General features: G+C 36.1%; 1 protein-coding gene across 1 annotated transcript in view; it reads left to right on the plus strand.

The window, feature by feature from the left end:
- Positions 1 to 16,674, plus strand: part of USH2A (usherin) — a 795,295-nt gene that overhangs the window by 591,900 nt on the left and 186,721 nt on the right. The window contains exons 49-50 of the mRNA XM_068538548.1: positions 4,236 to 4,457; positions 14,972 to 15,195. Coding sequence (XP_068394649.1) covers positions 4,236 to 4,457; positions 14,972 to 15,195 — 446 coding nt within the window. The remainder of the gene's footprint in view (positions 1 to 4,235; positions 4,458 to 14,971; positions 15,196 to 16,674) is intronic.

Raw genomic sequence — 16,674 nt, forward strand, 5'->3', positions numbered from 1 at the left:
GTCATCTTCTTTAGAGAAATGCTTATATGTATCCTTTGCCCATTTTTTAATTGGATTGTTTGTGTTTCTGTTATTGAGTTGTAGAAGTTCTTTATATAGTCTGGATATTAATCCATTTTTAAATATGTGATTTGCAAATATTTTCTCCTGTGGGTCACAGTTTTAATCAGTTGATAGTGTCTTTAGATTCATAACACATTTTAATTTTGATAAAGTCCAAATCATCTGTTTTTCTTATTGTTGCCTGTGCTTCTGGTGTCATATCCAAGAAATCATTGCCAAAACCAATGTAATTAAACTTTTCTCCTATGTTTTCTTCTAAAAAATTTATAGTTTCAGCTTTTACATTTAGGTCTTGGATCCATTTTTATTTAATTTTTGTATATGGTATAAGGTATGGGTTCAACTTCATTCTTTCCATTAGGATATCCAGTTTTTCCAACAAATTTGGTCCTTTCCTTACTGAATGGTCTTGACATCCTTGTTGAAAATCATTTGATTATACACCCGAGGTTTTATTTCTGAGCTCTCTGTTCTATTCCATTGGTCTATATGTCTGTCTTCGTAATAGGATCACACTGTTTTGATTCCTGCAGCTTTATAATAAGTTTTTCTTTTTTTAACATCTTTATTGGAGTATAATTGCTTTACAATGGTGTGTTAGTTTCTGCTTTATAACAAAGTGAATCAGCTATACATATACCTATATCCCCATATCTCCTCCCTCTTGCATCTCCTTCCCACCCTCCCTATCCCACCCCTCTAGGTGGTCACAAAGTACTGAGCTGATTTCCCTGTGCTATGCAGCTGCTTCTCACTAGCTATCTATTTTACATTTGGTGGTATATATAAGTCCATATAATAAGTTTTGAAATCAGGAAGTGTGAGACCTCCAACTTTGTTCTTTTTTGAGATTGTTTTGCTAGTTGAGGTACCTGGAGATTCCATTTGAATATTAGGATGGATTTTTCTGTTTCTGCAAGAAGTATTGTTGGGATTTTGATAGCAATTGCATTGAATCTCTATGAGGCAGGAGATAGATGGGCCCCAGGCTGAACAGTTTCTCCCCTGTGGACAGAAACTCCATAATAGCAGAAACTCCATAAAAGCAGGATGGAGAAGGCTGGGCCCCACCCAGAAAAGATATAAAAGACCACATATTCCTCATTCTTGAAGTCAAGGAGACCTCCCCAACTACACATGTGCAGAAAGGCTCCTTGGAGGTCAAAGCAGGACGGGGAGCCACCCCATAGTAAGTGATGTCAACTACCCATAGGCCTCTTCACTAGAATCCATCTGGGCTAAGAGATGTTCACGCACACGTGGGAGGACCCTGAGATAAACCATATATGGACTCAGAACCAGGCAAAGCAAGATGAGTGGCCAAAGGAAACCCGGAAGAAATGCCCCATAAAAGTGATTCCAACTACCACGAGGACGAGACTCTGTCTCTCTCTGAGCCCTCCCATGTGTCTATCCACACGTACTGTACTCTTTTTCCTCCTAATAAAGCCTTTACTTGCTTCACTACTTTCCGTCTCTATGTGGAAATTCATTTTGACACAGCTGACGGGCCAGGGCCTTGCCACTGGCCACTGGTCTAGTGGCTAGGATTCAGTGCTCTCACTGCTGTTGACCAACCTCAGTCTCTGGCCAGAAACTGAAATCCTGCTTCAAGCTGCTGAGTAGTATTGACATCTTAACAATATTAAGTCTTCTAATCCTTGAATATGGAATGCCCTTCTATTTATTTGACTCTTCTTTAATTTCTTTCAGCAGTTTGTAGTCTTCACTGTACATTTTCTTCACCTCCTTGATTAAGTTTATTCTTAAGTATTTTTACACTATTGTAAGTGGAATTGTTTTTTAAATTTCCTTTTCTGACTTTTCATTTTTGTTTTTTATAGTGTATTAAAACACAAGTGATTTTTGTATGTTGATTTTATATCCTGCAACTCTGCTGAATTCTCTTATTAGTTCAAACGGGGTTTTGGGTGTGGAATCTTTAGGGTTTTATACACATGAGGTTATATTGTCTGTGAACAGAGATAATTTTACTACTTCCTTTTCAATATGGATGCCTTTTATTTCTTCTTCTTGCCAAATTGCTCTGGTTATACTTTCAATATTATGTTGAGTAGAAGTGGTTAAAATCAGCATTTTTGTCTTCTTCCTGATCTTAGAAAAAGAGCTTTCTTGAGTATAACATTGAGTATAATGTTAGTTGTGGGTTTTTCTCATATGCTCTTTATTATGTTGAGGTATTTTCTTCTACTTCCAGTTTGTTAAATGTTTTTATAATAGAAAAGTGTTGAATTTTGTCAAATGCTTTTTCTGCACTGGTTGAGACAACCATGTGTTTTCCTTCATTCATTCTGTTAATGTGGTGTATTACATTGATTGATTTTTGTATGTTGAATTATCCTTGCATTCCAGGAATAAATCCCACTTGGTTATGCTGTATAATCCTTTTAATGTGCTAATGAATTGAATTCAGTTTGTTAGTATTTTGTTGAGAATTTTTGCATCAATATTTATAAGGGATATTGGTCTGTTTTCTTTCCTTGATGTGTCTGGTTTTGTTATCAGGCTAATTCTGGCCTCATATATTGAGTTAAGAAGTATTTCTTCCTCTTCAGTTGTTTGAAAGAATTTGAGGAGGATTGATGTTAACTTTTCTTTAAATTTTTGGTAGAATTCACCAGTGAAGCCGTCTGGTCCAGGACTTTTCTTTGCTAGGAGGTTTTGATTAGTGATTCAATTCTGTTACTAGTCATAGGTCTATTCAGATTTTCTATGTCTTCATGATTTAGTCTTGGTAGGTTGTAGTAATTTGTCCATTTCACCTAGTGGGCTGGGTTTTTGACCAATGAATTTTGGATAAGAAAGACCTCAGGGATAACTGCTAAGAGTTCTTGCCCTACTTTTGTACTCTTTCTATATCTATCTATAGTTAAATATTGTCCCATATTTTAAATATCATTTTGGTTAGCAGTTCATCTGGCTTTCACTAACCAAGTTTTGGCATATCCTATCTTCACAAGAAGATGAGCTAATTGACAGAGATCAGGGAGTCCATGACTATAAATCCCTGAGACAATCCTAAATTCTTCAGGGAACTTGTGCCTTTTCTTAAGAAGGTTTGGCAAGTCATTAACTAGATTATGTAAATCTTATCTAGACAGTGGTTTAAAGCTATAAAACCTGCCAGGTTGGCCATCATATTCACATACTTCATAAGATTTAATGAAGGGATAGTGTCCAGGGAGAAAGATATGTTTAAGAAGGGGCAGTGGAGGAAATAGAAGAGGGTCTCTTGAAGGTGTAAGAAGAAGAAGAGTAGTAAGGCAATGGGAGGAGAAGGTCAAGGTTCCAGGGGCTAGGAAGGGGTTGGTCATGAGATAGAGAGGAAAGATGAAGTTTGATTTTTACATCTTCCAAGTTCTTATTAGTCCTTTCTAAGATATCCTTAAGAAAAGCAATTTAAATTTTTTTTTGTCTTTTAGAAGCCGCTTCATACAAAAAAAAAAAAAAAGACTACTGATATTTAGAATATTTGAACCCTTTGATCCCAAGGCACTAAGGCAAAAGATTATTCTATTCTTGTCTCAAGTTTCTCAGAATATCATATTAAGGGGAAATGTGGGTGGAACTACATCAGTGAAATGCAGTGTCTGCCATAGCTCAGCAAAATACTAGTATGCAGATTTGAATATAGTATATTTACCTCCTTTCATTTAATTAAGCTTTCCATTGAAAATCTTTTGTTTGGTTAAATAAATGTAGTTTGGTTAAAGAAATTATAATCAAAAGCAATACAGATTTATCAAGAATTGATTTCTGAGTCCATCCCACTTTCCAAAAAAAAAAAAAAATGTATATATATATATATATATATATATATACTAAATAGATAGAAAAGTATTTGTAGACAAACTTTTTTTGTAATGTCACTTAATCCATGTCACCAGACCTCATGTGCTCATGTATCAGGGGTCAGAGAGAAAATAGGCAACATAGCGTTGCCTCTAAGTTGACATAGACACGTGTTTATACACGTGTTTATACAACTTCAATGCAAACATTTTGAAGTGGTATTGAGATTTTGCAACTCCAGTATGACGATACCCTGTCAACCAGTTGGCATCTGCAAGATCATTGTGCTAAAATTTAGTCGTGAGTCAAAGCATATTTTTTTAACTCATGCAATGACGGTTATTGTCCTAAATTGACAGGTGAAGTATGCTGTCCAGATGAACAGCACAACCGGGTTTCCACTGGCCTCGGCAACTCCTGCTGTGGCAGACTGCCATACTCCACCTCCGGAAACCAGATTTGCTGTGCTGGGAGGCTCCATGATGGCCATGGCCAGCAGTGCTGTGGTGGACAGATTGTGAGCAAAGATTTCGAGTGCTGCGGGGGAGAGGAACAGGGTGTGGTGTACAGTCGCCTTCCAGGTAAGGGAGCCTCATCTACCTTTCAGTAGAGGGAGAATCTCAGAAACAGAGAGGTTGAGAAATTTGCCCTAGATATAAAACACATAAGTAATGACAGCTCACGTTAATTACATCTACTGTGACAAATAGCTACACATTGTCTAACAAAGAAAAATGTAATCTCACATTTTTTATGTGCATGTGATGCGTTTCATAAAAGCAGACCAAAACTGTTTCCTCTTGAAAAGTGTCATGTCTACCAAAAAACAAACAAACACACAAACACATGAATGCATTGGTTCTGGACCAAGAAAATAATTCATAGCAATACTGAGAGTATACAAATTATTATTGATGATGTTGTGCCATAATTCTTTTACTCCTTTATTTTTCTATAGCTATTAAATTAGCATTAATATTAATAGCAATCATTATCATTAAATGAGTACTTACTATCTAGGAGGTACTATGCCAAATGTTTTATACATTATTCCCTCAATTAATCTGTACAAAATAGGTACTATTATTATTCACATGTTTAAAATGAGGAAGCTGAGGCACAGAGATTAGACTCATGCTCAAGATTACACAGTTAGTCAGATCTAGATTTGGGGGTGCCAAATTTTATAAAATTTGGGAGATGCTTTTTAAGAAAATAAAACCAAATGATGAAGACAAGATAAAATATAAATATTTTTTATAAGGGGAAAATAAATGACAAGAATTATACATGTAAAAAGATAAACCTGGCAGATTCCACTAACATAAAAATAGTATATTTGGATTATATAACTTCTGACATCCTTCTAAATTTTTTTCCCTGACATGTTTAACTGACACCCTTGGTCACCTCTTCATACAGCCATGGCTTTGTACTATAATTATCTGTAGAGAGAATAGAAAGATAATTCATTCTTTCCTGTCACATAGTTAATCAAAAATTTTTTTTTAATTATTTAAAGTTTAGAAAAGTGACTTAAAGCTTCACAACTCATTATTGTAATATTATGGAAATGTAGATTATTTTCAAATTTGGAGAAATATCTACAAAGGGTTTTTTAAGATTTTAGGGCATTTTAAGTTTTCTTGTCTTAAGGTGATTTGCAGTGACTTGTCTTAAATATTTGTTGAATTGACAGCATCATTACCAGTTTTCATGGATATCCTTATTGTATGACTGAATTTAAGTTGTATTTTATCATAGATGCCACTATTTTATCTACAAATCAGTAAGAAGTTTAGATTTTTCCAATATGAGTTACTTCTTTTCATAATTTATATTATCAAAGTAATCATATTTTTTATGCATTGCTTCAATCCTAGATCCATCATTTTCTTTTAATAGTTTCCTACTTTGAGTATGATTTGAAATTTATTTTGTTACAATCCTCTTCTTGATGTCAGAATATTTCAGTTGATTTCATTTTTCATTTTTACAGCTTTTATTTCATATTATATTAATTTTTCTATCTGATCTTTTTCTTTAAACCTTCCCTTTATATGCATACAAATTAAGAGTCTGTAATTTCTCACATTCCTTATCTTTCCAAATTGCAGTGAAAATGACATATTTAAGCCATAACAACTTTTTTATGAAAATGGCTGAAATCATATAAATTTAGCTACTGAACCCAAACTAAATATTCCCCAGACTCAACTTCCCCTTAGTTTGAGTTCATAAATGTCCATGGTTACCCTAATCTCAATCAGTATGAGGACATGTATGACAGAGGACAAGTTAAAAGGGCAAGAGATAGTGGCCATAACAAATTGTAGTTAAATATTATACAGTCACAAATTTTATAAAAATATATCCATGCTTGCCTTGGAAGGGGCTCATGCAAGCAAAAGGCCTTGAAGATCAATTTTCCTGAGCTTCAAGATAAATCTACCCCTGCAACTAGTATTCATTGGAATTCCAGTCCCTCCAAGTTAAGACTTCAGGACATCATAATATCTTGATGGAGATGAACCATGAACTCTCTGCTGTCTTTCTTTAATTTCTTCTCTTTTTAAAAGCCATCAAATAGTTATCCATAATACAAGTAACAATTATTTAAATTATTATAGTGTTATTGTTAAATACCATGTTCTTGTACACATTCTCTTCTGCGTAAAATTCTGATGGAGAATTCCCTGGAGGTCCAGTGGTTAGGACTCCGTGCTTTCACTGCCGAGGGCACGGGTTCAATCCCTGGTCGGGGAACTAAGATCCCACAAGACACACAGCATGGTCAAAAATAGAATAATAAAATGAAGTAAGTTCTGATGAAAACTATTAAGAAGAGCACTTCAATAATGAAACTAAATAATCAAAACATATTAAAAGTATCAATCCTGGGTGTACCAGAATCTTATGCCTTAATAAGGATACTAGACTCTCAGTATTTTGAATGCCCTTAAATAAGTAAGAAATGCCAAATTAAGTTATCCATAACTAAATTTCAATCCTCCCAGTGTGACAAAAATTCATCTCCTTTGAGTCAAAAAAAATACCTGATTTCTAGTTTCTTATTTTATCTTTGTACGACCATCAAGTGTATTTCCAAGGCATTTACTATTCTGTGAAGCTATAAATCACCTCTCTGGATCCACAATGTATCCATCTTATGCATTTTTTAATCCAACCCAGTAGGACATATTTAAAGGAAGATTTTAATGTATATACTATCAAAGTGGTTGATAGTCCCATGTCATTATGTTGATCTCCATCAGCTGTCCAGAAAATAGTAAGAGTGGCTAGTGGTCCTATATACAACAGAATGAGATTTCAATTATGACATTTTCATTGACCTAAGGAATTTAAGGATTATCTCCAAGAAATGGCACAGGGCACCTGGATCTGTACTATAAGGTAACAAGAAAGTTGAGTTTGCCAGGTAAGACCAAAAAAAATAAAAACAAACAGCAAAAACCAACCTCCCAAGATCTTCTTAAAGATGAATGATGTATTAAATCATATAATACACAAGTGTCTGGTATAGTCACATAAGTCATTTCAGGAATATCCCCTATGGATTGTAGACGTAAAAGGTTAGTATTCTAAAGATAACTAAAGTCCAGTCAAGAAATCCAGCTCAGTGTTTCCTGGACACTGCTTATTGGCTAGAAGATGTATACAAGGAGCAGGAGACAAATTACAACAACAAAACGTAGGCAACATTCCATGTTCACTATTTGCCAAGCTGAGTTCTGTGTGCTTCACACACATTAACACATTTAAACCTCACAGCAACCCTATGAGGTAGGTACTATTATTATCTCCATTTTACAGATGAGGAAACAGAAGTACAGAAGTTAAAAACTTTTTCCAGATCACACATCTAGTAAGTGGCTGTTTTACTTCAGGTAGCACTGTTACTGTAAATGAACCTCAAAATATATAAAGGCTCAAAGATAATAGAGGTTCATTTCTTTCCCATATAATAGTATTGTGGTATGAACATATCTTCAGGGTAAGATCTCTTTCCCACAGTCATTCTGGCTGTAGGAAGTGCTGTCATTTTCAACAGGTAGCTTCTCGGGTCACCTGGGAGTTGTCTGCAGTCAGAAGAAGAAAAGAGTATGAAATAACAGGTGTGGTTTTGTTTTGTTTTGTTTTTTTGGCCAGGTCTAGAAATAGCAAATAGTTTTATTAACACTTTATTGACTGGAACTCAGCTATCTATCAATACCTAAATGCAAGGGAGTCTGGGAGATCTGCCCATGAATTTCTTGCCACTGTGACTAAGAAGAGTTTCTAACTCCATTCATAAAGTCCATGCTGTTAACCTTCCTGAGCATTCTGATACCTGAACAAGCATTGGATACTCTCCAACCCAAACCATAGCAACGTTTATCAAGTCTGATGAACAGGCCCAGTATAACTACCAAGTTGCCAACATTTTCTGATGACCAGAAAAAAATGAGACATTGACTACACATCACAAGTGTGCCCAAGTTAGAAGAAAAGGTGCTGTGTATGTGTGCTAAGCTCTAAGGCAGTGACTTTTAAAGTATGGCTTGGGGATTTCTGAGGGTCTCTAAGACCTCTGGTGGTGTCTGTGACATCAAAACTATTTTCACAATAATACTAAACTATTATACGCCTTTTTCACTGTCATTCTCTCTTAAGTATACAGTGGAGTTTTCCAGAGGTTACATGACATGTAATATTGCAACAGATTTTTTTTTTAATTGAAGTATATTTGATGTACAATATTATATAAGTTATAGGTGTACAATATCACGATTCACAATTTTTACAGGTTGTATTCCATTTATAGTTATTATAAAATATTGGCTATATTACCTGTGCTGTAAAATCTATCCTTGTAGCTTATTTATTTTATATATAGTAGTTTGTACCTCTTAATCCCCTACCCCTACCTCGCTCCTCCTCCCTTCCCTTTCCCCACTGGTAATCACTAATTTGTTCTCTATATCTGTGAGTCTGCTTCTTTCTTGTTGTATATTCACAAGTTTGTTGTATTTTTTTAGATTCCACATATAAATGATAACATACAATATTTGTCTTTCTCTGTCTGATTTATTTAGCTTAACATAATGCCCTCCAAGTCCATCTGTGTTGCCGCAAATGGCAAAATTTTCGTTCTTTTTTATGGCTGTGTAGTATTCCATTGTATATCTACCACATTTTCTTTATCCATTCATCTGTTGATGGGCATTTAGGTTGCATCCATGATATTGCAATAGTTGAATGCAGAAGCAGATAGGAGAATTCAGTTACTTTTATTAAGCTAGACATTAAAGGGGCTTGCAAAAATATAAACAATGTCATTCTTCTCACTAATTTTTCTCAGTTTGGAAATATGTTTATTTTTTCATAAATATCTATGTTAGCATGTTGTATATTTATCATTATTTTAAATGAATTAATGAATATCTATTTCAAACATTTCAGTTTTAGACTCTAACCTAGTAAATATCAACAAATCTTACCCATATAAACAAAAGCTATTTGGGGTCCTCAATTATTTGTGAAAGTTTAAAAGGATCCTGGCACCAAACTTTGAGACCCACTGCTTTAAGGCTTAGTGATCAGGTCTGCTAGAAATTCATGGCCGTTAGTTAGTTATCCTGTACTATGACTAACCAGTTGTGTACCTCTTTCTCCTTTAGATGTGTTAGCTAAAAACAGGTCCATTAAAGACAGAACCATGGTCATGGAGTAGTGGGGATGCAAAAGTGCGGCCCCCCCCAAATACCGTAATGAGTCAGAGTTTGAAAACAGAAGTAAGCTGTCTCATTTTATCATTGTTGCTCATCTGTTGCTTTTTTTAAGTCAATTGCCATATTCCTTCATTCAATAAACATGTACCATGTAGTGACTATATTCGAAATATCATTCTTAGTGCTTTGTGAGTGTAAAAATGGCTAAGATTCCATTTTTATCCTTAAGGACTTGCAATTAATCAAGGAGAAAAGTGCCTGTAAGGTTAAACACAGGCATAAGAGAGGGATGAATACAAGCATAATCTTAAGACTGAGTGATCACTCCAGCCAAGATGATGAAGAAAGCTAAACCGCTGATCGGAACCGCAAACAACGAGTAGGATTTTGAGACACGTGGATGGAAGAAGGACGTTTCAGCTAAAGGGCATGGTTTGAGCTGAAGTGTGAAATTAGCAGCCTGCAAAGCATGTCTAGGTAGGAGTGAGTTGGGTTGATTGGAGGAAGATGCCGTGTGTAAGGAAATAGAGGGAGATAAAGCCGAGAAGCCGAAAGGATTTGAACATTATTTGGTACTCAGGGAATAGTCAATGCGATGATGAGAACGGTGATTTAAGGAGATAAATTAGATTTGGGTGGCAGAGTGGATGTGAAGGAGAAGGAAAGATAGGTCAGTTAAAACACTTGCCAGAAGTGCCTGTTCTAAGAAACGGAATAGAGGTCACTGTCCTCTAGGACAAAGGCTCTTAATCTTTTGGAGGTCGTACACTCCTGGTAGAATCTTTTGAAAGTTACAAACCCTCACTTCAAATAATAATATGTAGGATACACACAAAAATTTTTTTGCCATTTCATACGCCCTTGAAGTCCGTCCATGGGCCCAAATTTCAGAATCACTGGTGTACTTCAATATGATATACATGCTAGCCAACTATTTCCTAAGCAAACTGTGCCATCCCTCAATTCCTGTGAATCAAAATTAGCTCCAGAGTTTCCCCTGACCTTCAACAGTTCCACCAACTCTGGTAATCATGGCGGACTGAAAGAATGAGCCTTTTAAAAAGGAAAAAAAAAATCTCTTTTTAGTCTCTTGACCTCCCTGCAGGTTTCACTGAAAGCAGACACGTTCCACATGTCTTTTTCCTCTCCCTGTTGCCTCTCCCTCCTGTTGCCCCCTAATGATTGTGACCTTAGTGACCTTCCAGAATATCCATATGGCCCTTTCTTTCCTCGACCTAGCAACACCATACCTGCTGCTTGAGGGTTTGGATCTCATAATATTGTTCCTAAGCCTGGCCTCTCTCCCTGCCTGGCATTGTGTGCCTGCCACGACACCGGGCTGGCCCGTAAAACATCTCTTTATGTACTTTATTACTTAAACTCTTTTATTTGCCTGCAGGAGCCCTTTAACAAAATCACATTGAATTGACTTTCTCACACCAAATCAAATCTCCCTGGTCCCAGTTCAGTTGTCTTTGTCAATATGTATTTTATAAATGGAGTGAATTAACAGATGCTGTTGGAACAGAAGTGCTGGAGTAGCATTTATGTTTTTAGTGCTCTCTCTGGGCAGATGAGTTGTGTAGGAGTGTTATACAGGTACCTCGGGATGAAAGTCATGCTCGTCATTTCAGTGGATATGTATTCTTAACCATTTTCTTTGAATATATTTTAAACCTCTTTATTACTCTTTTTATTCGTAGTGTTTGCTTATATGGTTTTATCATTTGTGCCATCAATCTTAGATTGGACTTGATTATACCCCTTCATATTAAAAGATGAAACTTAAAGCCTCTCTATCAGGCAAAGAGGACAGGATTTTCTGTTAGCCATGAGGAGCTAATCATGACATACGTTTGGAACATATTGCTTTATTTCTATTATCTGTGTTCTCCATGCAACCTTGGATATGAAACTCTGGGTTGAAACTGTTCTAGAATAAATTACTGACTTTCCATGTCCTAGACTCTGACATCAGTCAAATGAATGACTACCCCTTTTACATAAGATGGAATCTGGGGACTTTGCAGAGAGGAAAATACATCATAGAAATCCATTGTGTAAGATGTGTATTGAAAGATTTCCCAGGAAGATTTCCATATGACATAATGACCTTTTGAAATGTGTAATGTATAAATGCTATAAAATACATTGCAATGATCTGGGGAACATTTTTACCCTACCCTGTCTCAGTTTTGTGGTGGTAGCCATAGAGCCAGCTGCTAGTGAAGACAAGATGCATTTCTTTTCTTTCATGCTCTGCCATCAACTTTATGTTTGTCCTGAGAATGACTAATCACAAACCTGTTTTTTTTTACATTCTTCCAGGCCTGAAGTATAATTCCTTGGCTTAAAATGTGGTCCCCATGGTCAATCCCAGAGTTCCACAATGATCTGCCATATTCTAGACTCTGTTTTTTATGACTGTACTATTTTTAACTCAAAAGCATGATAATTCTTGGATAACTCTTAGGAAAATGGCACACTTGTTTTACAGAATTAGCAATTTAGAAATTCATCAGGACTGTATGTTTATAAATGCTCTCCTTTCAGCCATGGACATTAATTAAGTGTTAGTAACATATTGGAAGTATTCATAATATTATGAGTAAAAAAATTCTTTCCTTCACTCTTTTCTCAGTTGTATCCAATGCAACGGAAGCTATCCATTGGATATATGCACTGTTTGGAAAGACAATATAGGCTGTTTGATCTCAGAAATCAATATCTAATAGTTCAGTGCATACACTACCCCTTTAATAACATCTGCATCTTGTTCAAAGAGAATCTCCACCTTTGTACAAATTTAATGAAGAGCCTCTGGAAGTGTAGATCAATCCATCAATAATACATGACCCATTTTGGTTTTCTTTGGGCATATTTAAAACTGTGATTTCTGTGTGTCAAAGTTCAAAAGTCAAGTGCTCCATGTGATAAATTAGGTAGGGTCAAAAGTTATTGCAATGCAGTTTCAGAAGATTGTCTGTCTCTGAATTTGCAGCTCATTCATGCTGAAGTGATGCACTATGGGAATTACTACCAAGCTCTGCTCGGCAACATCTGCTCTCCCTAAGTGAGTTAGTGCACGTCAGACATCTTTATGTCAGAATATTGCAGTGATGGATGCAGTCTTCAGAAAATGCTGCATAAAAATCTGGTGTGCCGTTCTGGCCATTAAGTGAAATTACTATTTAAATTAATGGCACTGTCACAGTTTATCTGTGCAAAGAATGAACGCTGATTAGGGTATTAAGTAATTAGCAATTTATCACACTGGAACAAGGTTGATAATAATTAAAGAAGTAATGGTTTACCAAAGAAACTAGAGAGGGAGTCACTTCTTGTTATGTGAGTGAAATCTTGGCTTTAAATTTTAATTCGGTGAAACAAAGATGAAGCTCTTTGTGAAAGAAAGCATCCTTTTTTTCTAGTGTAAAAACAGTTCATTATCAAAATTTTAGTTGACCTGTCAAAAGTCCCTCAGAGCGATCAGATGGCTGATTAGGAGTTTGGAATTAGGTCAATGTCTGCATTTTGATTTTATACTTAAAGCATGGTGAGACCGTAAAGTAATTTGGGAGTAGAGGTGGAGAATGTATTCTGCTCCCTAAAGGGCCAGTTTTCAGATTTTGATTGCTCTTTAAAATAGAAACATGAATTATTTTAAGAAAACTGCTGGAGAAAAAAAAAAAAATGACAGCAAAGAATCCAAGGTTGTATTTAAATGTCTGATCAGAAAGCAGCAGAAAAAAAAATGCCCAAACGATATAAAACTTGAAGCTGTGGATTTTTCTTTTTAGTGTGTGTGTGTGTGTGTGTGTGTGTGTGTGTGTGTGTGTGAGACAGTGTGTGAATTTTACCCGTCATAATCAAGACTCAGACTACAATGATAGCCCTGCTGTGTGTACCTATTTGAAAGAACTTCCCCTGGAAATGTGAATACAACTAAAATTATTAATAAAGCACCGAAGAAAACAGTTTACTTTTAAGCCAATTACTTTGAACAGTTATCACCTTTAAACATGATGTCGAAATGCAATTATGATCAATGTATATCATTAATCATAAATACAAAATTTTTAATATTGAGAGAGATGTTTTTAAAGTTGAAAGATCAATGAGAGTGTTCTTTGGAGTCATGTGTGGATAAACATCTTTCTTAAGGCATGTGGCAAGTCAGTGTCTACTTTCAATGATTTTTTTTATAAACTGGAAAGCACTTAAAACTCATTGGTCTATTATTAGGAGTGTCTTTCATAATGTAGGTCTTTGTACAGGACCAGATTGAGCAATTCGGGACCCCAGGGCCCTTTGCAGTTGAGGTTCTTTACGTTATCAGTCGGGACTAATAATAAATAAACAAAATTCTAATGAAAATAAATCATTCATCACATTGCGCTGCTATATAACTGGATATAAATTCTATTCTGATAGCCCTGTGACATGGGGTATAGGCATCTTAATTTCTAGCTTAATCTGACTCTAGTACATTGTTTATTTATTCAGCCTTTTACGTCTATATTTCTGCTGTGTCTCTTCTATGGCAAGATCTAAATGATGTGAACACAAGCAGTTACACTGAATCGGGTGGGAGAAAGGAGGCTGTTTGGTATCTCAGGCACACCTGTCTTTCATCGAGAAGTGGAGATCAATGATCCTCCCTGCAAGGTCTTTTGGCCACCACCCCAACCTCTTAGCCACGTCCAGTGATGGGTCTAGGGCAGCTCGAAGAATGGTGGCCAAATGGTTCACCTGATCAGTGAGTGCACTCAGCTGGTTTTGAATACAAATCTATCTCATGACCAAAGAATGGTTACAGTTGCTGCTGGATTCACAAGAATCAAATATCTGTATCTTAGACAAAGGCAGGCAGAAACTTACAAGATGCTTGCGCAAAGTCTCCAGTTCTAGGATGGTGCTACCTCTCCACTGTCTAGCCTCTTATCCCAGAGTGCTTGGGTGACCTCTTCTCCCTTGTGAATTTCTAAAGATTTCTTCTGAGTTCCTGTGGTTTAACTACCCCTTCTTCTGCAACAAGATGTTATCATTACAAAATGGGCAGGCAGTTCTCATGACAGAAATCAGATCATTTTTTATGGCGCTTAGGAGAAATTTGGCCCCCTGCTGAATGATTTTAGAACACTTCCTCTTGTGTGTTCTTTACCTAATTAGTGTCTACTGCTCTTGGTCAGAAGGACCTCTCACTGTACATTTAAATCACCTTGGTAGGGAAATGCTACCTGAGCTATCGTACCGCTTCAGGAACTGCCTGAGTCTGACATTTTTATACCAAACTTTATAGCAGCCTCAGTTTTCTTCTCTTTTTTTATTTCATGTTCATATATAACATTTTATTGTTGCAGGGATGTTCTGTTGTGGGCAGGATTATATGAATATGTCAGATACCATATGCTGCTCAGCTTCCAGTGGAGAGTCTAAAGCACATGTTAAAAAGAATGACCCAGTGCCAGTAAAATGCTGTGAGACTGAACTTATTCCAAAGAGCCAGAAATGCTGTAATGGAGTTGGATATAATCCTTTGAAATATGTTTGCTCTGACAAGATTTCAACTGGAATGATGATGAAGGTAATTGATAGGAAACCTCTCGGGCTGATTTGACAATGGAAAGAGAAATACATTGTTCATAACTATTTTTCTAAAATAGGAATATAAAAACTCCTGTGTACATTATTCATTTTCACATTACATCCATATTAATACCAAATGAGTTCGCTATGATTGATGTTATTGCAATGAATTCTAAAGGAATTAATAATGATTAGCTGTTCTCAGGAAGCTTTACCAGCACTTCAGATTAGTGCAGACAGAAAGTCTGAGCCGGCATGTTGCTGTGGAGGGAGATGAAGGGAAATTCAGCTTCTTTTCTCTAGCCCCCCAACCATAGGCCATCACTTTCCTTTCATAGAGAACTTACATACAGCAGATTCACTTCACTGTGTTTCTATCATATTCCTTAAGACAGTGCAAGATCAGCAAAAGCCAGCCAACCACAGAAATGAATAGGCCTGTGGGTGCATCATTTATGTGTGTACGTTGAGATGCTCCGCATACAGCCATGCCGTGTTTGTTAGCATTAAACTTGACCCAGCGCTCTAGAAACCTACCAGTTTAAGGAAAGGATTATGGGCATTTAAAAAACAAACACCCTACGATGTTTGGTAGTAATTTGTCACTAAGAGATGGCTAAAAATCGGTGCTTTGGTCACAGACAATAGAAGAGCTCTTGCTGAGTGAGGCAACTACACAATCATTGTATGGATGTCATGGTCTGTCGAATGGTCCATAAGTCTTGAGATTTTTAAGGCCCCAGCAAGCGATTTGTGGCAACGAATATTAAGATATGTATAACCGAATCACTTTGCTGTACACCTGAAACTAACACAACATTGTAAATCAACCATACTCCAATAAAATTAAAATTAAAAAAAAGAAAGGAAAAAACAGATAACACATACAATTGTTGAAGAGAGCAGGTACTTCATGAAGTGAATAACCACACAAAACACCCAACAAAAATAGTAAGGTGTTGTCTACAAAACTTTTTAAGAATCGATCTGATTTGAACACAACTGTAGTCAGTTCTATGAAAGAAATCTATCCAACACTATGTTCCAAAATTTATTCCAGGCCAGTGTTTTCAGAAGTTTTGACTAGGACATTTTTCTTAAATACTTAGTATTTTTTGGTCTTAAAGAGCTGGTGATGTTGCAAGAACGTGCCTTTAAAATAACGAGTTAGGAAGCATCTATATAAAAAACTCTCCTTAAAGGGGCACTCATATTTGAAGAATGAAGATAGAAAACCTGTTAGTTTCAGAAATGACATCATCACTCACAACTGTGTGTTTCATTATTGCCCACCTCACATTTGATTCCCAGGCATCTCATTTTGGTCAAGAAGAGACAGCTTCCATTATTTAAGGAGGAAGTTCAGGATATAACCATGATCTTTTAAGTTGGCTTGAATTGGCTCTATGAAGACCAATTAACAGTTGTATTTAAAATTCATATTTAAATGATTATGATTAGGAGATTTTCTGAATGT

Source organism: Eschrichtius robustus, chromosome 3, assembly GCF_028021215.1.
Source record: "Eschrichtius robustus isolate mEscRob2 chromosome 3, mEscRob2.pri, whole genome shotgun sequence".
NCBI lineage: Eukaryota > Metazoa > Chordata > Mammalia > Artiodactyla > Eschrichtiidae > Eschrichtius > Eschrichtius robustus.